At 42.3% G+C, this 25,802-nt stretch overlaps 2 protein-coding genes across 5 annotated transcripts in view; one reads left to right on the forward strand and one right to left on the reverse strand.

Annotated features, from left to right (window-relative positions):
* The window catches only part of CYFIP1 (cytoplasmic FMR1 interacting protein 1), a 63,009-nt gene that overhangs the window by 9,300 nt on the left and 27,907 nt on the right, over nucleotides 1–25,802 (reverse strand). For all 4 annotated transcript variants that reach the window (XM_082765061.1, XM_082765063.1, XM_082765062.1 and 1 more), the window contains 9 exons: nucleotides 25,441–25,597; nucleotides 24,747–24,843; nucleotides 24,330–24,406; nucleotides 24,126–24,234; nucleotides 23,463–23,582; nucleotides 20,881–21,080; nucleotides 14,273–14,360; nucleotides 5,178–5,321; nucleotides 3,557–3,647 (listed from right to left, as the gene is read on the reverse strand). In XM_082765061.1, coding sequence (XP_082621187.1) covers nucleotides 3,557–3,647; nucleotides 5,178–5,321; nucleotides 14,273–14,360; nucleotides 20,881–21,080; nucleotides 23,463–23,582; nucleotides 24,126–24,234; nucleotides 24,330–24,406; nucleotides 24,747–24,843; nucleotides 25,441–25,597 — 1,083 coding nt within the window. The remainder of the gene's footprint in view (nucleotides 1–3,556; nucleotides 3,648–5,177; nucleotides 5,322–14,272; nucleotides 14,361–20,880; nucleotides 21,081–23,462; nucleotides 23,583–24,125; nucleotides 24,235–24,329; nucleotides 24,407–24,746; nucleotides 24,844–25,440; nucleotides 25,598–25,802) is intronic.
* On the forward strand, nucleotides 5,357–10,515 carry LOC309877359 (fibronectin type III domain-containing protein 9-like). Its single transcript, XM_082758631.1, has 2 exons — nucleotides 5,357–7,423; nucleotides 8,986–10,515. The coding sequence occupies exon 2, from the start codon at nucleotides 9,105–9,107 to the stop codon at nucleotides 9,777–9,779; it is 675 nt and encodes a 224-aa protein (XP_082614757.1). The 5' UTR covers nucleotides 5,357–7,423; nucleotides 8,986–9,104; the 3' UTR covers nucleotides 9,780–10,515.

Below are 25,802 nucleotides of genomic sequence, written 5' to 3' on the forward strand. Positions count from 1 at the left end.
TTTATGTTCGCTTTCCTCCACGTCTTCAAATGCTGTCTATGATTATTCCTTTGGCACGCAAGAGACATCATTAACTTTGCATTAACTTTCAACAGAAGTGTTCATGGAATTTCTAGCAGATACACAGATAGCTGGGAGTTATGATCAAACAGCCCGTGCACTGTTTATTTTGCTAGAAATAACTATCCCGTGGGTCTTCATGTCCACTGCGTTGCTCACTGCTCCTTCAAGACCATCTAGGTCTTCATGGTATGAAAACACCATTTAAACTTCTGCAGGTTTTTTTGACAGTGAACTGGGATTACCTCCATTTCCATCAAGCGTAGACATTTGAAGGGCACCTCCAACACCACTGCCTTTTAAATGATTTCAGTGGCATTCCTCAGCTTTCTGTTTGCAACCGAATGGCAAGTTGCAAATCCAAAAGCAGACAGAAGCGAACATTGCATGGGAAGTTTGAGAAAGTTTGTCTTTGCTGAGTAAGCTGATACCAGAGCTCAGAAAGTAGCCTGCCCTTTGTTTTTCTGCAAGTCCCTCAACACTCCTCCTGGCTTTTCCTGCTTTTTATCTCCCCTTGTACCCAAATTCTTTTGAAAATCTATCTCCAATGGACGGATTCCAGAAAAACCTATGAATAAATTTCCTTCCTGTTCTTCCCCAAAAGGATTCAAGCCACGGTGTTCCACCAAGAAATTAGCTTTTATTTTATGTATTATTTTTTTTAAATAAGAAACGTGTAAATGCTGTACTTAGGTAAAAAGCCTGCACTTAGGCTACCTTCTTGGCTAGTTCATACCTTGCTGAGCTCATGGATTTTCTTTCAAAACTTTTCCCTGCAGGGGTGATGTGGCAGTGACACAAATCTAAGCCTCATCTCACAGCAGAGCTGACAAACTCCTTTCCTCACCATGTCTAAAGACATTTCAGAGTGGCAGGAGATGAAATGCTTGTTTATGAAAAGCAGGAAGGCTATATTCAAATATGAGAAAAATACCAGAAAATGTTATTTCCAAGATCAAAGCTCAAGTTTAAACTTTTTAAAGTCAATATTCCTCTACGCTTAGAGACTCTAAAAGGTCCCTTTAAAAATTCCTTATGCTTAATGTATTTTTAGACAAATATTTTTATGACTACAGGAGAAGCAAGCTCCCCTCTGCTTTAAGATTGTTTCTATGGAAACAAACCCATTGGCGAGCAGCAGTCCTGAACAACTAAAGCCACTGTCTGTAGTGAGAATAAATCCCTGGTCAGAAACCCACGGGTCTGGAGGGCTGAGTACGCAGAGCTCACAGGATGCAGCCAGTGGAGTCCAAACAAAGCTCTCGCAATCAAGGTTGGAAGCGCATGAGACAGCCAGAGCACTGCTGAGCACACTTGCATTGCTTTGCATGGGGAGAGCAGACTCGGGGAATTAATTCTGAATTGATGAATGCATGTTACGTTGAGACAGAGGAGAATCTACATATTTAATCTAGATGAGAATCACAGATTTGGCCTTTATGTGTAGGTAGTGGCAATTACAAAGAAGCGATCGGATGTTTTGGCAGCAAAGAAAAGCAGCAGCATCCAAGGACGCTCCAGAACACGCAGGCTTACTGCTCCAACCACTAAGCACTACTTCTGCAGGAGGCTTTGGGAGGCAGAGGAAGGAAGAGACAACAGCTGGCATGTACTCGCTTGGATTTTCAGTGCGAACCCAGTAAACAAGGCGTGGCACAGACAGCTGCAGAGAATTTAACAGAGGAAGGAGATGAATGGGATTCAAATCAAGCATGGGTTGAGCCTCCCCCTTGTGCACTCTGGCAGTTCCTCTCAGCGTGCCAGACCAAGGCTAAAATCTACAGCACGTTCCCATCACAGACAATGGTTTCTCTGATCAGACAGATCTGCTCTGAGGGCAGACAGCTCCCTGATGGAAAGGCTCCGGAGACAGCAACACAATCCTTCGGTGATGCTGCAGTCAGATGAAAACGCCCTGAGCTTCCCCACACGTTTTCTGTTTAGTATCTTCTGAAGAGTACAGAGAGAAGCTGTGACAGCGCCACAAAGGCTGGTCTGCCACTTCTTGGAAGAGATTCTCTGGGAAGTCATTAAGTGTTCTTTGCCTGAAGTGTTTCAGAACAGGAAAAATACACTTGCCAAGACAAAACCTGCCTGCGTGCCAGCCACAGGGGTGCTGAAGGAGCACACAATCAAGTGTTTTTTCCAGACCCATTCCAATTCTAGTTGCTAACTATCCTATATTGTAACATGAAGAATTACTCTGACCTCTCCCTACGGCAGGCGTCTAAACACATGGGGTATTTTTCCAAATACAAGGTCAAAATTGCTCATGATCTGTACAAAACAAGAAAGTTATGAAGGATTTTAAAGTGTTTAGGTCCTGTAGCAAGTGTAGATCGACTGTGTGAAGGCTACCATTACACAAGTCAAGTTTTTCCTTTCTTATGGGACAGGTTGCCTTTTATTCTTAGAAGAAAGTTTCTGCTTAGGTCCCAGGGCATCTCCCACCAAATACTCGCACAGGTGAGGATCTCCAGCAAGAGAATATAATCTTCCTAAACTCACCTGTAGCACTTCAGACCCTGGTGATGCATAACCTGTATTTGAGAATACATGCTGCTTTTGTGGTCAGGCCTTAATGAGTGGCTAAAAACCTCAGACAGGTTATTTTTATACTTCTAACTACCATGATTCATCCATTTCTACACTCCAGGGAGAAAAACAGGAAGGAAACACTCAGTAAGTCCTCGATTTCGTTCAACATTGGTAATGAGTGTCGAGCAAGCTGTGGGAAGCAGAAGAAACAACCCCACTCCACTTGGAGTGGCATTTAATAAACTTAAGCAACTCTGGAAAAATAGACATACTCAGGAGGTGGGTGGCACATGGAAAGATTAATTTGTGTTAATTAGGCATTGTGGAGGAGGAATATTTTGAAGGGGGGAAGCAGTTTCAGAATTTCAGCGAACAATGTGATAAAATACTAATTAGCCAATTATTTCCCCATAGTGGCAAGCAACTTTCCACGGCATTTCTTCTGCAACTGTCATGCCTCCTGTTAGGTGGCTAAGCTGCTCCCCGCATGTCCTGACAAAACTATTCTGGCAGGACCAGTTTGCCTCTCAGGAGCATCGTTCCTTTATCTTTCATAAAGGTAAAGGCAAGAGGGAATGAAAGCTTTTCCAGAGAGTCAGTGTGAGCTAAAGAGGCTAACTTGCAAAGGAAAAGCTCGCCATGCTTATGAGAAAGCCTAGAATTAGGAACTATTCTGAACATCCCAGCTCAAGTTCAATTATGTCACAAGGCTGCCTCTCTATCAACAGATTGCCACCCTTTTATTGCCCTAAGGACCTAGGTTTTAAAACACCATACAGTCCTTTATTAAGCACTTTCTGATTGCCCAGCTTTTAATGGCTCTTGCTAGGAAAAAAAGACTAAGTGCTAATTAATGGGACAAAGAAGAGGGAGGGACAGAGAGGTAGGCATGATCCAGAAGACAGTAATTAGTATAATCTCATTAAGGCTGCTATGGTAACATCAAACATGAACTAACCTGGAGAACCATACTCGTGTCTTGGCAACCTGCAGATCTTGGGCATGACTTCCATTAGGGTCTTGACATACTGAAGAATCGTCCCTTGTAACTAAGAGAAAAGAAGCGCTCGTTAACATGTCAGCGTTATTAACTGAGAAACTTCACAACAATCATGTTCAAAAAGCATGTAGATTGAACAAGGCCCAAAAATGATGCATTTAACTCTGTCAGTCATCTTCGAAAAAGCAACTTCCCCAGATGAATACAGTTGCACTGTAACGCAGTTCCTTCATAAGGCATTAGCCACTGGTTTGCCATGGGAGAAGTGGCAGAGCAGCTGAAGCCAGGAAGGAAAAAAAATAAGTACAGGAAATCGCCATCTTTTCTTACAGGCCATCTCTATTGTCTGACCAACCTTTTGATTTTTGGTGGAAAAAAAATAAAGTTCATCTGAATGTTTTCAATTCTTAGTACCAGGTATGCCTGTAACAGCTTAACTTGGCATTCCAGACATACACACATACGTACATCTCCCTATATCTCAGCATTTGCCTCAAGCATCAGCAGGATACCTCCCCCCCAGTCCTTGCAGCCTCCTTTATAAATGCCTAATCACTCCATGCTACCTTCAGTGAACTGAGATGATTTGCAAATAATAATTATAATCCCCCCCAAAAACAAACCAATACCCAGAGCAAGAAAATTATGACTGTTTTTACAGAATCATAGAGTGGTTTGGGTTGGAAGGGACCTTAAAGACCATCTAATTCCAACCCCAGGTTTCTCAAAGCCCATCTTTCCCTGAAGACGGTACCACGGCATCCCTTCAAGCAGGGTCCATCCTTTCTAGAATTTCAAAAGCGTAGGTGGAACATGGTGGGGATCACGATAGACAAGCTACCAAGTATGTCAAGTATGTGAGGGGAGATTATGAATATTACAGCTTTCCACCTCTTACAGCTGGATTATTTTGGCAGTGTGCTCCTTATAGGCAGCTAGGGCAGGGAACACAGGACCATTTCTGTACCTTAAACTTAAATGCATTATGGCTGTATGCAGATATTAACAATGCTGTGAACAAACAGCCCCTCAGTCTCCTTCTAGTTACAGATAAGGCCATTTCCAATACTAGATACAACGGCTGTGTGGAGAACTTCTTCAACATCTGGTCTGAGCACTCTTCTAAATAGGCTTGATGCTATCCTCTGCTAGATCAAGCGTGGAGATTAAACCTCCCTTGTTATTAAGCGTCATCTGTCAATGCTGTTATTAATGAAAGCCCTGAGGTTAGGGAAGGCAGAAAGCACACTCCAGCTCCAGATATTCTGAGAAAGTAGATCAGTTCATTTGAAACATCTGTACTTTTCCTGAGTTCACCCAGGTCCTACCAGTGTGAGTCTCCCCAAACCCGAATCCAAGGTTTTCAAAACGCTGCTCAGATTGCCAAGGCACATCTATTACTTTCACAAGGCACTGGGTACTCTCAAATAGAGTTTATATTGAACCTCAGTAGTTGTAACACTTTAGTTTTACTCGAGATCTTACTTTCCTTAGGAATCTTACTTTCAATTTGCTTTTCTAAAAGTATTTCCTATCAGAAGCCATTTGGAATAGCAACACTGACAGACAATTGGCATACCAAGCTCTTGACGACTTTCAGCAACTCCTCCATCACCACAGCAATCCCCTGGTACCCAAGAAGCCTGCAGATGACTTTAAAGTGAGGGGGGCCCACAAAATTCCTGTAGTTGCTGTAGATACTGGAATATGCCAGATTCAGTGCCTAAAACGAGAAAAGTAGATTTGATTAATGAAAATTTCATCTGACTGCATCTTAGTAATAAACTCACTTAGACAGCATTTTTAAGCATATTAAAAAATAATACTAAACAACAACTTTGTGTCTCACTCTCTATCCAGGAAGTTAAAACATAAATCTTCCCTTCTGTAAGACAAGTTTTTCTTGCTCAGCAAGGGAGTTCCTCTAAACAATATTTGTTAACCAGGTTATCCTTCACTTGCCATTTATAGAGCCACGAAATTTTCCACTTTCATATTTTTCTGCTTCCACAGGTAGAAAAGGCTGAGTAGTACATGAACTCAGAGCACAGCTTCTATTCCTACACAGCCCATTTTATGCACAAAACATCTTGAAAGAAGTGACTTCAATTTTCAGTTCATAGTGAGTGTTTTAAACCTCTGAGGACTCAATTAAAAAAAAAACAAAACAGCCTTTTGCAGTGAGTGGACTCTGCAGCTAATTAGTAAGGATCTCTCTTTTTCAAACGTCTTAGCTGTACACAGCATGAAAGCAAATCCAAGCCTGGGGCGTAACCTCATGGAAATTCTCCTGGAATTGTATAATAAGGGTCAGGTGCTTGGCCATATTAACGTGTATTTCTTCAAAGTGAGCAGAAGTATACAGACCGGTGCCATGCAGGGATTTAGAAACTGTTTGCTGGAGCATCCATCCTACAAGGACAGATTGTTCTGTCCTTCAGTCAGAACAATCCATTTTAACATCAGAAAAAAACTTTACTACTGTTACAGTGGTCAAAGGGTGAGGCTGTGGAGTCTCTGTGTCCTTGGAGATGTCGAAAATCTGATTGGGGATGGCCCTGAGCAAGCTCCTGGAGGTGCTCCTGCTCCAGATGATGCCCGAGGTGCCTTCTGTCAGCCTGTGGAGTCTGTTCTGAGGACAGCGTCCTCGTGTTGGTTTTGTGGAGGAGAGCTGGTTTTGAATTCCCAGCCATCTTTTCCGTGCATGTAACCCAAAATAGATGCTGGGCTAATTATTAGCCTCCATATGCAACGCTCACACTGCTGCTGGATCCGAGCTGACAAAAAGGCTCGATTCCAAACAGCCACTGCTGGCCAGAAGCCTGAAGCCACAGTCCCTCACATACCACGTACCTATTTGCGTAGCTCTCCACTTACAGAAAGGAAATCTGGGGCACTGAATGGAATGAACACCAGTAAAACACTACAAAAACACTTGCAGATAAACATCCCAACAGATTGAAGCATTTTACACACAGTTATCTGCCAAAAGGCAGGATTTCATCCTTCTCTCTGATGTTTTCGGTCAGGTAGGTCTGCACGTTAAACGTATCCAAACTCTTTCAGCTACAGCACCAAGAGTGGTTCCAGCATGAATAACTCACCGATACATAACAATAAGAAGTCAGCACACCTAAAAATACATCTCTCTTTAATGTAACCTTCGTGGAGCAGCGCCTAACCTGGTCCACCTGTGAACACCGGGTTAGCAGAGCTTTGTGAACTGTGACGAGGGATTTGGAAAACACCAGCACACACCTCCGGGATGCTCAAAACCAAAGCATTTAGGGAAAATGCCAGTAACAAGGCTGCGGGTGGAAGGAGAGGAGGGAAGAGGGAGGGAGCTCAATGTTTTTTCAGCTATGCTTGCTCCCTCCCCTACTTAAATGTAACAAAAAAAAAAAAGAGATGCTAGTTGCTGATGTCATCCAAGTGCTAGCATTAATCACTCACAGCATCACTGGTACAGGCACAGGAGCATATAACAGGGATGTGCTGGCACTACCCTGTCCAAGAAGGAAGCAATACAGGAGGAAAAAGACATTATTGTCCTCCTCTCTGCTCTTTGAAAACCAAGGCAGACGGCATCTTTAGACAAGATGTGCATGAATTTCAGTAGAAGAGACGAAGAAGCCATGCCACAACCAGCACCGGGGAAAAAACCTGAAAGGAGCAAGCAGTGAGGATTCAATCCAGGGGGAAGAAAAAGCAGAGATCATGAAGCAAATAACTCCTGTGGGAAATGATACAGAACATCTAGTGGTTATGTTATTTTTGCATCAGCACCTGAAAATCCTGTTCTGAAAGCTCTGTCGGGAAGTGATGGTAAGTACTGACTTTTTAAAACACCAAATGTGGTTTCCAAACATTAACTTGCCAGTAATTATGTATCTAACAGCTGATGGTCTATAAAAAAATCAGAACCTATTCCTACTGTTACTAATTAAACTACTATTACTAATAAAACCCCACACACTCTACTTACAAAATGCTGTGATGAAGAAGCTATGGTTTCTAGACATTATTAAGGAAGTATTCTATTAAAAATATATATATAATTTTAACTAATTGGAAGCTAACAACTACAAAAAGGAAACAAAAGAGTAAGTAGAAATGCTGATTGTACTAATGTGCCTGATTTTAATATTTGCAGGTGTTGGTTAGATGTCAAAATGTCTGTCTAGTAAGTTTATGTGATAGCAAACTCAGTTTCTTTATCCTGTTGCTTTATCAAGAGTGCACTCCTAAATAGAGCATGATTAGAAAGGCAGCATCTACCCAGATCAGTCCTAAGGTTTTGTATTGTAATGAAAATAAACAGACTGGGAAGCAGGGAGAAGAGCTAAGCACAATCCAAAAGCCTTGAGCACCAATTTTCCTACATAAAAGGGAATTATTAATGCAATGCAACTATCAAGGTCCCAATAAAATAACATATATTTTGCCAGCCTCCCACCTAGTGTAAAATGCAATTAAAGTATTACAGAATAATCTCAGAACGTATTACAAGCAAATTTTATGAGCTTTCTTCATCAGGAAATTGTTATTTAGCCAGGAGACTTAACATCTTAATACTGATCATCACAAAACACAATTCATTTTTATACTGAAGTCATAAACAATGAAACACAGTGCTACTGCTGGCATTTACGTACCCAAAAAAGCAAGGAACTTTCACAGTGGAAAAAAACTTTCAGATGACTGCCACTGGAAACCGAGTATTAAACCAAAAGACGATCAGACTGAATTGCTCAGGGAGGCTCTTCTCAAGAAGTTACCTCCATAGCAAAGCAAAAACCAAACCTCCCAACCAAACGAAAACACCCACTGGCTGTTATTAGTATTTGTTTTGTTATAAAGGAACAATTTTAATTAAAAGTCTACCAAGGCAGAAGCCAACTTTTTTGTCCCAAAAGGAAGCTATTCCTTAAAAGGAGCACTTAGGAAACTGCACAGAAACTGCGATGTTTCTACGCACTGTTTTGTTTTGCAGTTCCACCTAACTGCAAATTCCTCTAGAGAAAAATACCTGGTGCTTTATACTGGGGGCTGCAGCACTTGTGCATGCAGCACGTATGCTGAAAATGACAGAGGCAAACTTTGAACGAGGTGCTGAGGGCCAACATCCTCTGATTCCCCACTGTATGGGCAGAGCAATCTGAAAATGCCTTGGTAAGGAAGCGGCTCCCCAAATCCCAATCCTGCAAAATACACCACCTCTCGAGGAGGCGGGATACAACTGAGATGAGATACAACTGATCATCTGGGCAGGCAGCAGCTCTGGCTGAATTTCTCTACGTGTGTTTTTAGCCTTGGCAAAGAAATAGACGGTTTCAACCTAAGAGAGCTGTTTCCTAATAAACTCAATTATTTTTTTTTAATTACAGAGCACCACGATCCACGCAGTATCCCCAGCAGCACAACCTCTCAGTTATCTCCCTGGGAAACACTAAGCTCCCCTTTCTGAAGGCTCCTGCTGGGAAAGGACCCCCCGAGCAGCTCAGCAATGGGCATTACCGTCCAGAACATCACCGGGAACACAGCGGTGGTGATCTGGCCCCAGCTGGCCAGCTGCGCCGACAGCTTTTACAGCGTCATGTACCACCCCAACTGGAGGAGCACGCCGGCCAGCTACTCGAGGAAGAGCTTCCAGAAGGAGGAGAGGGTGCCCGCCAGCCGCTCCTCCTTCGTGGTGGAGAACCTGACCCCGCTGACCACCTACATCCTCTGCGTCACCTGCCAGTCCGCCAACCCCTCCAGCGACCAGTGCCGGGTCTTCAACACGCTGCAACGCGACCCGGCGTCCGCCGGCACCGCCAAGAAGGAGCTGGCGCTGGGCATCTGGCTGGCCAGCAGCCTCCTGCTCCTCGTCATCGCCGCCGTCCTCCTCTACGGCTGCCTGCACCTGCTGTGCCGCAGGAGGCGCGAGGGCCCGCGGGGCCGAGCCGGCTCCGCCGAATGGGACCCGGGGAAGACGTGGACCAAAAGCGCAGCGGGAGCCTCCGAGGAGCTCGGCGTGCAGGGCCGAGGGAGGAGGGACAGCCAGGAGGAGCAGCAGGAGGGTGGCATCCAGCTGGCCACCATCATAGCCAACCCGTCAGCCTGCCAGCAGCCCTGCCGGCCCGCGGCCGAGAGCCGGGAGCGAGCGCCAAGGGCCGGGCCGTACTCTGCCATCAATTAGAAGCCTTTCGGCAGGGAGGAGAGCTCCTGCCACTTGGGACATCCCCATCCTTCAACCCCATCGTGTGCTTTGTCACTACTCGTGACAGGGCTGCTCGTCTGTGCCTGCTGCCCTCACGGCCCTGTCCGACGCCCTCGCGCTGCCCCAATACTCAGAGGCAAAGGTTTGGGCTGCCCATAACTCTCTGCTGCACTTTGCTGCTTCAAAATGCAGCGAAAAACCCTGGGATGTCTTACTTGGAGCTCTTCAGCACCCACCAGAAGCTCCTTTCCGCACCGCAGTGACTCCCTGTAGAGGCAGCAGGGCTCAGAGAAGCAGCTCCCGGTCCTTCCTCCTCCCCCCCCTTCAGTTTAGATAATAAAACTCATCCATCAGCTGCAAGTTTCTGTCCAACCATACCGTAAGTTTTGTATGACCAAGGGGGCAAGGAAGTAAAAACACGCCAACAGGCATTTTATTTTGGTACCAATCCGATCTGCTAGTCATCTAACTGCGCCTGTGGACGTCACGGCAAGAAAAAGCCCTTCAGACAGAAATCTGTTCGCCCTGGCAAAATGATGCATCTTGTCTGGCTTGTGTGTGTAAGTCACTCTGTCTGAAATCCCTGAAGTGAATTTATGTTCCGTAAAAACGTAATAAATCTCACTAACGCTGCACGATGTGGTATTTCTAAAAACCAAGAGGCACGGTGACTGCGGGCCTTGTGGAGTGCTATCAGCAGGAACCTACACATAAAGCCAGCTCTCGCTGACCCAGCTCCTTCAGCACAGGCTGAACATTTCACAGCAGGCAATGGGGCTTTGCAGCTACCGTGTTTGGGCAACACTTACCACAACTGGAGAGAGACCTCAGCCCTCATCCTGCTAGAAATGCAGGAGCTGACCTCAGTCTGATGCGTCTTTTTTCCCCCCAGGATAGGTAAAACACGCAAAAAATGTGTGCCAAATGAAGGGTAAGCGTTAATTTTAGGAAAAAAACTTCCAAAGGGATCTTTGTTAAGGCAGCAGTAACACCTTCTCCACCCCCTGCACAGCATTTCCTCCAGCTGCCAAGCATTTCTCTTTGTCTTACAAACTAATCTCAAATAAACTGCGAAGATGACAGCGCTGCGCTGCTGTGATTCATAAAACAGGTGATTGATGAAACGCCCTGAAAAACTCTCTTCAGAACATGAAGGCAATATGACAGGTTGCCTTTCCAAAAGGGGTAGCTGGGGAGGAGGGGGCAGAAAAAATGCTTTCAAATGGTCTTGTAATTAAATTAGTAACACTCCTCTGACCAGGAGTTTGTAAGAGAGCGAAAATATTGTTTTAATGTTAAAGGTACAGAGTCAGGAGACATAAATTCTCATCTCTACCAACATCTTGGGCCATTGGAAAAGACTATTTTTCTGCATCTGTTTCTTGCTGTGGATTTTGAGGCAATCCTATCCATATATTTACACAGTATTTGTGTATTATTTATACACGTGTGTATCCCATACTGAGAACACAAGGGGCAGCTCAGTCTTAAAGCAGCTTTGAGGAGATTTAACTCCTGAATGTACTGTTTAAGCACAAAACGTGTTCATGTGTGTGTGTTTGCGTGCACATCATCTTGAGAAGGTAAGGAGCTAAACATGGAAGTGTTCCCAGGAATGGGATTTCCGTCATCTAAATATAAACCCATTCCACTCCGGGAGTTTACTATGCACTGCTTAGATAAATACATCATTTCGCAAGCAAGGGGTGGTCTTGCTCCCACCAGAAAAGAGGAATGCACACAGAGTGTCATTTAAGGACTTCTGCACTGGTTTTCAAGATCATTACACACACACAGAGCTACGGGATTCTTCAACTCTTGCTCAAACATTTTATTACAGATCTGTTCAGGCTCCTTCTGGCAATCCTGTGTGTTGGTAGTTCACTGTCCAGTTTTAACACTCAAATAATAAAGGGCAAACATTTGAAGTGACTGCTAAGCTGATACCAAGATGCAACATGGTGCCAAATGCGGCTTATTTGTGCACCAGCAGCAGATAAACATAACGCAGAAGACATACAAACGTGAAAATGTTTGGAAGGTGTTTTTTCAAATCCCTAGAAGAGGCTCTTTGTTACATATCCACTATTATTTTATGCCTCCAGCCCGCATTTCCGAATTTCAGTCTGCTGACATTCATTTCATTTTGCTAATCCTACACACATTTCAACAGAGTAAAGGGATTTCAGCGACCACACTCAGTGAGCTTTCAAGGTACGCCAGCTCCCTTAGACGGCTGACGAGCTTCTGCAGGCAAGCTCCTTCCTACCTGACAGCTCTGCTCCCATGCCAGCCAGGAGAGGTAAATCGTGTCTGTGGGCTTTTGTTTTGCTAATCAGATGGAAATCACCCTCAGAAAATTAGAGGCAATAGAGAATGCGGACTCGACTGTCTACGATAAACAGGAACACAGATTAACACAGATCACATGCTTTGAAACATGTAGAAATATCTGACATGTGAACCCCTTGAGACCAACACTAAAAAAAGATCTTTAATTATTCCTAAGCAAGCATTTTGCTTGTGCAAAAATTCTGCACACAGAGTGTTTAAGCTTTACAATCTAGTAGATGCATGTATGAGTGTGTGCCTGCATGGGAAGCCACCAAGCCATTGTCTTGACCAAAATAAACACCACAGATTGCTCAAAACCAACCCACCAAGGTTCAATACGAAAAGAAATCATTCCTTGTCGATCTGGCCAATACAAAGTGCTTACCTGGATATTTTGAATAGTTCAAGAAATCCAAAAAAGAATCACAGAATTTCTAGGTTGGAAGAGACCTCAAGATCATCGAGTCCAACCTCTGACCTAACACTAACAGTCCCCACTAAACCATACCCCTAAGCTCTACATCTAAACCTCTTTTAAAGACCTCCAGGGGTGGTGACTCCACCACTTCCCTGGGCAGCCTGTTCCAATGCCTAACAAAAGAAGACAATAAAACCAAAAATACATGGCTACTTAACGTTCCCCTATTATCCATACATCAAGGCAACTGAACAGTGTAACAGTTAAAGGACTGAAATAACACAGAGACTAGACACACTCTGTGACAAGCCGTCTATATAGTGCAGAGAATAATGTCTCTTAATGATATCACACTGGAATTTGTAGCACCCATCATGTAAGAAATACTATCAGTTGCTTGCTACATAAAGCAGAAACGTCCTCTTCAAATTCCATTCAGATAGCCTCAACTCTAAAACACACCAGATTCAAGAAACACTTAGAGCCACAGGGTCAGAAATATTTGCTACCAAAGGCATATTTAGTTACTGAATTTGCTCCAGAAATGCACCTTAGAACCCCTTTGATTGCTCCCGCTCATAGCAATATGGAAAAATAATCAGATTTCTAAAAATGTTTAGCTCTCAGAGTAAAGGTTGCTAAACTCATTTTAATAATGTAACCTGACTGATGAGAAAAAAAAAAAAAAAAAAAAAAGGTTCTCCAGTAAATCCTCTCTCCCTCAGCCCACTGTATCATCACTTAGATAAATTAAGTCAGCAATCTGTACTAAATTCAGTGGGCTTTTTGCTCTTTACACAGCATCTGGTGAATTCCCAAAATAGTAAAGAACACAGTAACTCTAATGTAAGAGAATCCTGTTTGCCTATATTTTACTGTTCCCAGCTGGAGAACAGTTATATAAAAAACCATTCACAGGACCAGACGATCGGGTGTTATCGTTCCATACTACAGAAATGTGAATCCTTTTCCAACTCTTCTGCACTTTAAAGCATTAAGTTTTACAAGAGCAGCAGATTCATTAGGACTAAAATTTGTAGCTTCACAAAGCACACGACTGCAAATCACATGCGCTTCTACTGGAAACTAGCATAAACCTTCTAGGTGCTCCTAATTTCCAAAGCAAAGACGAAGCTGATACAGGATCAGGAGATGAGATGGCCAGAAGGCCAAGTTCATCAAAAAAGACTGACATCCTCAGGTTGAAGACTCCAAAGAAATGCTACATTTTTTTTCTTTAAAATAATTTAAGCACTTAACATCAGATAGTTTAGGACAGTCAGTCGAAATTGTACAATTTAAGTCAGGTAATAACTAAAGCAGCTTTTCCTATCTGCTCCCTTTTCTCCTGCTCTCACAATCTCCAGCACTGTAGCAAGGGAGCAGCTGCACCCAAGATGGGCTCTCATTCTCACTCCCTCAGCTGACTGCTCTTTTTTTCCAAGTCTGCTCTGACACTACGAGCAACTGCAATGTAAGGTGGTTGGGGAAGGAATTATTTTTAGCTGTGTCAAATAAGACTAACCACCAGACCGATCGCTTACACTCTGGCTAAAACATATGGTGATCTTCACAGTAAAATCTGAAAAAAGTGTATGTTGAACTGAAAATAGTCACAAACTGCATGCAAGTCCTTTTTTAAAAGCTTTCACATTCCATAATTTCTGTAATTAAAGTGATGCCTTTAAATATTGGCAAACCAAAGGGAATGAAATCCAACCTTTGATCCGTACAGATACTGGGGCTGTGCGTTGGGCTGCTTATCCCTCTGAAACTCCTGGGAGAACGGCAGCACGGTCCGAACAAATCTATGAAAACAAAAGAAAGAAAGAATTATTCACACTTTGGTTATTAGGCGTGTGCCTAACGTACCTTGTTAGCCTGTATATTGCTGTTTCTGTCTACATCCAAAATCAAAGCCAGAGACCAGTTGCCTTTCAGACCAACCTTGGGAACAGGGAAGCGCACAGCCTGCGTTGCCCAAACGCCTGGGCACAACTCAGCATGTGATTCTCCATCGCTTACAGGGACTCCCTTCTTCCCAGTGCTGCACAGGGTCCATTTCCCAACAGTGCTCTAACCCAGCAAAAAGAGAAGCACCCAACAAAGCACCAACAGCCTCTCACAGAGTAAGCGAGTTCCTCGTGCTTCTGAAATGAAGCACTTAGGAATAACGACAGCTTCAGATAGCATTCCTACTAAATGGCTGGTTTGTGCTCCTCTCCTCCTCCCCTAGAAACTCACAAGAGGAGAAATACTTCAGGTTAATACCTTAAAAAAAAAAAAAAAAAAAAAGGCACGAATGGTACAATCCTTGTAGCAAAACAAGCGTTTCAAACATTTCATCCTACTTTACTGATGTTCTAATCCGTGTGTAGCAATACACAGCACCTTTAATGAAGAGCATTACCTCTGTATATCGTAAGGGGAAGAGAACTACAAAGAGGAGGAGTTCTGCAAAAGATGTGATCAAACTGTCCCCTTGTATCTGAGAAGCTGCATATCTGGGTCCTCTCCTGAACAACTGAGCTCTGACAGTGTCGGAGAACCACACAATTCACATTTTACAACAGTACAGTTTTGGTGGAGAAAGAAGTTAATCAACTTCTACAATTCTCATTCTGCTTTCACTTTGCTCAACCAAGCAAAATAACTGTGTGTGTGGGGAGAGGTGCCTGTGGGTGGCTTATTTATTTTTTCTTTTTTTAAACCTGGCAAAAAGGATCTCTTGGTAAATGTTGCAAAGCTGCAGAGGCACAAGGAAGTGGGAAAACAGTCATTTAGGAACTGTACGCCAAATATTTGTATCAGGTCAAGCTGTTGCAACTGATAGCTGTCTAAACAAATTGCATTTAGGAGGAGGTTTCAGGAAAGGAAATTTGTAGTACAGTAAGACATCATAAGATACACTTGTATCCTAATCTGGTTTTGTTTTAAATGTTTGAATTGAATTAACACACAAAATAAATGACTCACTGAGCATTCTTCCTAGAAAGTACTCTTTCTCCTTTTAAATCAGAAATTCTGCTTTTAAATCAGAAATTTTCAAGCTGAAAACTGGCACAGCCACGCTAAACAAAAATGGTTTCACCCAAACATGTATAAATTGCACCATGCTGTTTAAAGTTATTTCCATTACTTTTCTTCCCCTAAGTAATCTGAATCATTCTTCTGAGAATCTACAACTTCGGGGCAAGGTTTTCTTGGTTTTTTAATCCACTCAAAACCAGGCATGCCAACTGTTTCACAGCTGCTTGTTTATACGTATCTTAGCCTTGTCTTTCCAAAAGTACTTACACTTTTGTCCAGAAAGTGCTTGCATCTAGAGCTTTTGAAGATGAACATCTATGTGTATTGGTTTTGATACTATAAATATTAAATTTTTTAGTTAAACCTCCTTACATTTAGATTTCCTCAACTTACAAGTTCCCCTCCTCTCTCCCCTTCTCCCAAGGAAAAGAACATTTCAGACTATAAACTGGGGTGCATCCCATGACTTTGGGAGCTGCAACTATTTTTCTTTCATTTTTCAAAAAGGTATTATGAACATATTTGGATTACTATGCCATTAGTGTCCAAAGACAAAGTCCCCTTAAGGGACAAAACAGCCTTATTTATAGACAAAACAACCTTAGAAGTTTCTTAAAGATTTGAAGTAAACACTAACTTTATACCTTCTTGAGGGTGTGAGGGAAAGATGCCCCAAGGAAGGAAGAGGTTATGAAAAGGAAGTAGGAGCAAGAGACAGCAAGACACTTCTTTGGTATCTTACAGAGGAGCCATGACTAAGTACAAAAGGACCAACAGGGAAAATAGGCTGCGTCGTTCTAGGAGGTGCGTGACTAACGCCAATATATCACTCAGATATTAGACATTCCTTCCCACTACACTAAAAGCTTCAGAGAAACTTTTACAGTTCAGCAACATCTGCTCCTCTTCAAACTTTTTCAGTGTGCAGGTATGTTTTCTTTTTGGCATCCTGCAGGCTGGCTTCCTCCTGCTCCTCCTCAAGAAACAGAAATATCTCTTTCAGGGATTGAAGAATTAAGCTCTTGGAATACCAACAATAAAACTAGGCAAAATTTGTACTTTCCCTCCAATATTGCTGGCTGCAGGTTTTGGCATGTTACGAGATAATCATTTTTAATCATTGCTGATGATCTCATAGTAACTTATTTTAATCAACATGGGTTGTAAGCAGCCAAAGCAGATTAAGCGATGAAAAGCCTGCTGGCTTACCAGAGCTTTGCAACGATTGCTAAAGGGAAACGTAAGCCCCAAAGTAAACATTTTAGGGATGAAGTAATTTCATATCAGTGTTTCTGGGGTGCCTACCAGGAAGGAGTTCATAGTGAGCACTTCACAAGCTGACTGCCAACATCTCTTTAAGAAAATAAGGAGAAACCTGAGAGGTGCTGCTTTGGTCAATGAGACCACTTCCTTGCTACTGCAGGCACAAGTTCAGGCAGCCTCAAACTTTCTGAACTTCATCTCACAGTGATCATCCACATCCTCTGCTGTTTTACAACCAAACCTTTTCTAAACAGCTGGGAAGACTGCTGTAAAGCGGGTGCTTGTGGGGTGGAGTAGAGGGTGATGTGAGGGAGGGTGAGAAGATGGACAGAATTAGCACTGGTTAACACTCAAGGAAGGTGCTACTGGAGAAAAAGCAAACAAAATGAGGTGTATATGTAGCTAGAAAAGAAAGCTTTGGACTTTGGGTAGTTGCAAAGACGCTTTGCCTTAATCTTTTTAAACAGCAAATGTCAGATTATCATTCATGAAGGAAACACAAACATTCTTGCAATATTCAGGGGAAAGAGAGAGAGAGAGAGAGAGAGAGAGAGAGAACAGGAGGCTAAAAACTGAAGCACAAGGAAACAACAAGATGAAAGAGTACGAAAGAATAATGGCTACCTAAAACTCTATCCCTATCCCCATTCTTTCTGGCCTTCCCTCCTGGCAGAAAGATTTTTTTGTTTCTTAAAGCAAGAGAAGATAACATGCTTGTCAAATATGGTGGGCTGTTTGACTACAACCACCCTACTTTACGTCAGCCTACACAACAGCACCATTTGGCTCTTTGTAGCAGAAACTAGTCATTTCCAAAGCCAGTGCGGCTTTTCAGACTTGCTCCAGCAGTGTCTGAGAGGGCTGGAAACTCTTCTGAGCAGTGACAATCACACGGTATGTACAAGACAAGACAACAGCTGTTCTCTTGTGAAAACTAGTCTCAAAAGAAGTATGAGAGAGAGAGAGAGAGCTTGTGAAAGGAAGGGGGAAGAAAGGCTGGAGGTGGGGTAGAAAGGAAAAATTGATCTTTTTGTTCATTTGGTAGTAACTTTGTATCCTCACAAAAAACATGACATCTTGCATTTAAAAGAGTGCTATACCCATGATTTTTTAGCAGAGAATACAGATTTGTAGTTTGTAACATTATAATGTGTTGAGAGGAGTTGAGATGAGTGAAGCCTGACTACTGTCTTGGGAAGCTTGTATTAGTGCTTCAAGGAAATCCAGAAAACCCTCAATCCGAACAAACACCCAGGTTGTCTCACGCTCATCTCACTCTGTTAGCCCTGAGCACAAAACATGCTATCATGGAAGGAAAAGATCAGCTCAGGATTAGTAAAGAAAGAAAACATGACAGAAAAGGGAAAAGTGACTAGAAACACTGGAAAAGGAATGAAGAAAAGTCTGGGAGCTGTCCTCAGGCCTTTTGACTCCTCTGGACAGTCCCAGTCCTCCTAACTCCGCAAAGATACAGGGGAATGAAAAAAGTACAGATCTGGGCATAAGCGTGAAAAAGACTCATGGTGCAGAAAGACCTTTGGCTTGGAAAAACGTACAACTGAGGGAAACACGAGGAAAGATCCTGAAAAAAGAGTCCCAAGCAGCACAGAAAAGACAAGTGGGAAACACTCGACATCCACGTGGCTGCTGCCAGGATCAGGATGCATGAGCAGAGAGTCCTGCGGCCTCATCCACTACTGCAGCTCTCGTGCTCATGCTGTTAACCACAATCCTGTTCCCTCTCGTTCCTGCCTGACAGCAAACAGATTAAAAACACCCTTGGGCTTCACTGCTGTTGCCCACCTGCAGAGGTCCTCCTGCTCATCTCCCAGCTCCTCCTCCACACAGCGCCTCACCAGCAGCTGAGCAGCCAGCCAGGAGACTAAAATTCAGAAACTGGTAACTCTAATTATTAAATTGCTAAGTGTTTTAATAACAGCCTCACTCTTTACTCTCAGTACAATATCAGATATAATTCCTAAATCTCAAGTAATTAAAGATGCAACATGTTTCAGTACTTCTGTGTGAACAACCTTAGCCTTTGTATGAAACCTGCGGCCTTGTAAAAATTTGAACTCTTGATGAATATTTGAAATTATCAAGTTCAAGTATTCTCATGGGAAGAGCTTTGAAAGGTACGGGGCACAAGTTAATCTGGCCAAAACACTAGCTTTACAAGAACAATCCTGACATGCAAGCTCTGCTCAAATTAACAAAAGGCAAGGCACAGATACTACACCTTTCCTGGGACCTCCACCTCCAGTGCCCAACTCCAAGCAACGTCTCTGCTTTTCATTATACACACTCCTCTTTCTTCCAGCCTTTTATTATTACTTTTCTTCCCTTGCTCACACGTGCTTCACACAAGCCATTACCTATCAAGTGTCAAGAATTGAGCTGACAGCTCATACAGAGCCTGTCACTGGGTACTCACGTACATGCACGCAATACCCTGCACTAAGTTAAATACAGAGAGAATTTAAAGTTCATACTAACTGCCTGGGATCCGGCTCCCTTTAGCATCTCTGAAATTAATTTTCCTGATATAATTATCTGACAAGCTCGAGGATCAGCCTAACTCGATTTGTGCATACAGCTTTTAAGTAGACAAGCAGCAGCCCTTGGCCACCTACATGTGCTTCCTGAGCACTGCGCTCTGCACTACTGCAATCTTTCCAGGTGGGATAGACAGATGCTAAGCTGTTCTAGGAGCTACTGAACATCACTCATTGTGGCTGCCACATGAAACATCGCCACATCAAAACTTTCTTTTAATATTATGCTTATGTGATTGTTAACACAGCACACCCAATATCCCAATACTGATTTCCAGACACACCAACACGCACAGGGTAGCTTCCCCAGAAGTACATTCAACACTGCTACGAAGACAGATTCATGTAACAGAAGCTTCTTGCCTAAACCTTAAACACAAAACCCACTCTTTTTTGTTTTTTTGCCTCCTGACAGAACCTTGGATCTAAACCACAGCATAACCAGCAAGAACATGTCAGACAGAGGAAGCGCTCCGTGGAGAGAGTGAGAGATGAGAATGGGCTTTCTCCTCTTCCTACAGCTCAGTGTTCAATACCACTTTGCTGGCACTTCACAGGGCTTTCAGCAAAATCCAATTAAAAGCCAAAAGCAATACAAATCCTAAAAACAGCACACAAGCAGGAAGTCCAACTACTGAGCCTGCCACTCGTTCAAATTGTGGATCCCACCTTTTGCTTCCTTTTTCCATTTCTCACTCTCCTTAACAGCTGCAACAGCAGGAATGAAGGACACCAGGAACAAAACCCTAACACTACAGATACCCTGGAGTCTTCTGCTAACATCAGGTGAATGAAAAGAAAAGCTTTCAGTTAGAAAAGCCAAACTTTTAAATACAGCACGAACCACCTGAGACCAAAAAAAATGACACGAAGTGCAATGTACAGCTTCTCTGAATGAGTGTCCTCTGCTCCAAAAAGGACTCGCACTTCGGAGTAAGACTGCAAGACTTCCCTGGCTTATGAAGGCTCAGTAACACACAACTGATGGGAATAAAATAGCCAGAAGTTCCAGAGACATGGAAAAGAGCAGCAATACAGATAAAACCATATCCAGCAAACCATGAGCTCTTCCCTTCCAGCAGGCAATCCTTTTTCTTCACATTAATGCAGAAACAAACAATATAGTTTTAATTTCATCATCTCACAGCTGAGGATCCCATTTACCAAAGCGTCTTCCCGATATACACGCTGCAGTGCTTTTTGGACACACTTCATTTTCAGCATATCATAGCAGAGTCATTAAAACGTCATAGAATTTGGATGCCGAGGTTGATTTTTCATTTCTACCGTGGACTAATAAGTGTCTTTCATACATTTGACAGCACTTAGTAAAATGACTCATTCCCCTTCATTTCTCACAGAGCATTAGGAGTGGAAAATACACTGAAAGAAGAGTGATGGACTTTGTCAGCATTTGCTGGGAGAGAGGTTGCAGGAGAGTCAAAGAACTTTTTAATCAACAAAAGGCTGCTGTGCCAACCTGTTAGTGGATCCATTGTAGCAGTAGTTTGGAAGGAAATCGTAATTCAGTTCCCAAAAGACATGAAGAGTGATTCGTCCGTAAGGGGCTGACACGTTGTGATTGGCTTCCCTGAACATGGCATCGAAGCTATCCAAGGTCATGTATCTGCTCAGAAGCTTGTGAGTCATTTTGTTTATTTCTATCAAGCCATCCAGCTCCTACAAAAAACAAGCAAGAGGAAAGAAAATGAGCAGCATGTTTAATAAAGTGGAGAACCTCAAACGAAGTACATAAAAATCCTTGATGAATAGGAGACTAGAAGTCCAAATGAACTACTGCCTGCTCTCCCATCTCTCACTTTAATGATAAAGCTGGGAGGAATCTGTGCTCTCAGTAGTGTTTTATATCTGTGTCCCACCAAACCCTCTGAGACACTGAGGGCATTCAGTAACATCCCTCCACACCACCTGCAGCTGTCTCAAGCACAGATCTGGGCCATCTCTTCTTTCACTGAGCGAAAGTAAAAACTCCAACATTTAAATGGGATCAGACAAAGGCCAAGAGACAGCTTCTGCATTTCCTACCTCACAACCTATCACAAAGTCATTTCAGCTGGGTAGGGGAACTGGTGACCTCTCTCTTGTAGTAGCGCTACTAAGGATAACATCAGATTTACCATAAATCCTTCTCTCGGTTTACTCAGGTAAAGACTGCACCAAGATGCAAAGAACTTTTAACCTGTAGGTGCCGAATAAATAAATAAATAAAAACCACACGGCCACACACACAAAACAGCCCATGAATCAAAAAGAGAACACCACTTCTTGTTCCAAAAAAATACCAATGAGCACTGCTTATTTGGCAGTGACATATTCGTGCCGTCACACATGAAGCAATGCCCAATGGAAACTGGGCTTTATTTGGCTGTGCAAACTCCTGGTCATCTTCCCATACAGGGTCTGATTTTATAGCTCCACTTCTCAAAGGGTTTTCAAACCTGTGACAGTTACTTTTAGAAAGCAAACCAAAAGAACCACTGTGATGGTTATGACAGTGCTGAGTCCAATCTGAGGGCTAAAATAGCTCAGTCTTTCAACTGACTTCACTTAACTTATCTAACTTGTAGAACTGCAGAAAATATTTATTAGTTAAGCTATTAGTATCAGCTTCTTACTGAAGAAACTAAGTCGTTTTCAGCAAAAATGATTTTTGCAGAAAAACAAAGAGGGGAAAAAAAAAAAAGGAGGGCAAGTGGGATGGACAACAACTTAGCTCTGCCAATTTCTAACTCTGTGAGTAAGAATCTATGACCTAAGAAACACATCAATGGTTTCTGTTCACTTAGCCAGTAAGAAAGTAATTTGAAGGTTATAACACCCAGTACCAAAGAGGTGTGAAAAGCCAGACTCCTGCCCCTCTTTATGGTCAGTATTTAATTCATCTCCAGTAAAGAATGACACAGAATCAAGGGAGCTAACTGCATGACAAAATTTCACTGGTGAAAAACCATTACATCAAGATTGATGGTAAACTTCCTTGCACAACTTTTAATTTTTTCATTTCAGCAGAACAGAATGTAGCGGATATTCTTCTTGTTGACTGCATATTTACTTGTCAAATTCATGCTGTCTGGAAATAAAATTTGTTCGTTAACATTTTCATTGGGGAGCTAATTCAGAACGACACCTCAATATTGCACAGATGCTCTCCTTCCATAGGCACAAGTCAGATCTTATTCTTCCACAAAAAATTTGCCTTGATGTTGTCAAGCTACAAAACCAAGCTGCCTGGTTAAACAAACTCCTTTTGGTTCTACCAGCCACAGTGCTGTTTTGTTTTGGTCTGCAGTTAATGTGCAAGTGCAGACAGAAGTGTGTGCTTCCCAAAAGCTTACATCGTGACACTGCTCATCCTCCTCGTTTCCTCACATCTCCTAGCATGCTTTCTCTACTGGTGCTGTTTACAATTTACAACTCTCAATTAAAAACATAGCCCATCAGAATCAAAAAGGTCTACAAAAAAAAGGTCTACAGTTGCAACAGAGGATGTGCACGTATACTTTATGACGTAGCTGCACATCCTAACTACACCACAAAAGAATGCCTTTTGCAAGGATAAACTGCTTCTCTAGTGGGGGTGGTTGTCAATCTAGATTTAGTAAACAAGACAAACATCAACCGTAGCACCATATGATTTCACACATACAGAAAAATGAAAACAAAACATCAGAGTGAACAGTTTTGTTATTTTTCTTATAAGGCTGCTTAAATTCTTTCCCACGCATACGTTTAACTAAGGTTTGGGATAAAACAAGTTTGCCTCTTAATAATTCAGCCTCTTCATCCTACAGGAGTGACTGTGCATCCATCCACTGAGCGAACATCTAGAGGACTTCCAGCAAAACCTCAGAAAACAGTTTTGGATTCTACCATTAACAAACACACACATTTATAATAAAGGGGAAAAAAAGGGGGGGGAAGGCTAGATGTCTATCATTCTCAATGCAAATAAAACCTATTGCTCAGATAAAAAAATACGTAGCATTCTAGGCACCCAGCTGCACTGCTGATGCTCTGACCAAACTGCAGCACAACACTCACCACAATGGAAGTCAAATCCTCGCTTTCGAATCGCCCAATCGCCAGCTCCATTGACCTGTACATAGCTGCTGAAATGCGCTGAGTGATCAGTCGGTTCAGGTCTATCGACCTACCGAGAAGCTAAAGAAAAAAAAAAATGCTCTTAAGCTTTGAATAGAATATTAAATGACAAGACAAGCTGCACAGGAACTATGAGATCCCAGAGTAACAGCCTTTTAAATGGAGATCTTGCATTCCAAACAAAAAGAAATAAAGTAGATGGATCTACGTTACATCTCAGTTCTCACAAAAACAAGTAAAATCACCTGCTGCATTTACATCTAGGTATTTGTATCAGCGTCCTATTGCCTCCACGACACTGTGCCAACAACGCATTCAAAACTGGTGAAAGACATTATTAGGAAGACAATGCTACCACACAAGACATTTCTATTGGGCTTGTGTTTGCTTAACTGCAACAGACATTCACCTTAAAACATGACCTGTTAAGATTTGTGTTAATTCACTCCTTCATACAACAGAAAAAAATGATCTCAAAAGGTCAGTTCTGCCACTTAGATGGCGGAATGTAAAGCACAGAAGTAGTTTTACATACCTACATAAATCAGTATCACTGGAAAATCGCCAGGGAAAGCAAATACAACAGAAAATGAGCTAACTCACTTGGACGTGTCTTTGTTTCAGCAGTGTCTCATAGCGGTTGGATTGGTGCAACTGAATGCTTGCTCCCTGATTCTTGCATTCTGAACGTAACCGTTTATCCAAAAGCAGGCTATTAAAAAAAAAAGAAGAAAGTGCTTAAGCACAGTAGATGACAAACCTGAGCAGAAATGCACGAATAAAAGCTGTTGCTGCTGGAATACCTACCTGCCAGCCATTGCCTTGTAGTATGCAAATATCTGGTCTGCCAGCTTGTAGACAAATTGGTCAAAACACAGGTTTACCTTTGGGGGGAAAAAATACGAGCATTTATGGCTACTTAAAATTAGAAGAGGGGAACTTAATCCAAGACTTCCCACTGCTTAGCAATCATTAAGAGAGTAAACATTTCTAAATTTCCTAACACAAGAGATGACATCAGCTTTGAGTATTAATGCAAGTGGTTTTCCACAGATCAACATGTTTCCTCGCAACTTATTGCCAGCCCAGTTACCCATCCTCTGTCTTCTCAGCCTGTTCCTTATCCCCATTTGTTCTGTATCTCTTACAACAGGTCTTAGCCTTTAACATAGTTTTGACAGTAAGGTACAGACTTCTTTTCTCCAGTAGGTAAGGTTGCTTTACCTCTGCCTCAATCTCATCATAGAGGAACTGCTTCTTAAATTTAGTAAGTGCATAATGAGCACTGTCATTATAAAGGTCCAAAGAATAGAGAACATACCTGAATGAAAAAGAACAAAGAAAACAAGTTACATGTCTGCAGAGATTATGCTTCTTCAAGACGGTAAAATCAACATACTGTAATCCAGCCAACAGTGATCTACACGTCATAAAAACAAGGGTTTTTTTATATAAACTCAAAATAAACACTTGCTCCTTTAAAAAAGCCTTTTCTAAGGCTTTTCTTTCTTTTCTAAAAAAGAATTTGTATAGATTTGTTTACAGTTTGAAACTTGTTTCACAGATATAGTTTTAATTAAATGGAACCATGCCCTTACTAGTGTGGGTTACACTGAGTAAGTAATCAATGATGTTGATTACAATTAAGGAGGCATACTACAAAGTAAGCCAGAAGAAGAGCTCATCCAGAGAGCAGCATCTGGTGCAGTGATACTTGTATGACAGATTTAAGATTTCAATTATTCCCTTGGAAAAGAAAACAGAAAAATCTGGAAGTCAGCAAATGCAGGAAGAAAACTTTATGAAGGTTTAGAGTACCTTCTCAGTTACTGCTTGTCAAAACCAATTAAAGCATTATAACACAGAGTGGCAGTCATTATGAAAAATTGTTTGGTGAAAGAGCACAATTAGGTCTTACTCCATCATCGATGCCTCTTTTGTCTCCAAAATATGGTCCGTCAGAATCCAAGGCATGGACATCTCAATGGGAAACTGGATTCTTCTGCCCATGGTCAGTTCTAAGAAGAATTCCCTGAACCACAGCTGGGACAAATCACAGCACTGCTGCAGGGTTTCTTACAGGATAAATAAGGCAGAATTAAACTTCTTACAGAAGCACTTCAAGAACAACTCAATTATGATTCTGATGATGCAATGTGAAACAAAAAAGCAAGCGTGAGTTATTCACAGGCCAGATGTGTAAACTCAAAACGTAAAGCCCGTGACTTTTTCAAATAGCTCTGAACTCCGTGTTGGTCCCCAAAGAGGTGCCTTATTACA

Source organism: Aythya marila (assembly GCF_965140915.1).
Source record: "Aythya marila genome assembly, chromosome: 1".
NCBI classification, from domain to species: Eukaryota; Metazoa; Chordata; class Aves; order Anseriformes; family Anatidae; genus Aythya; species Aythya marila.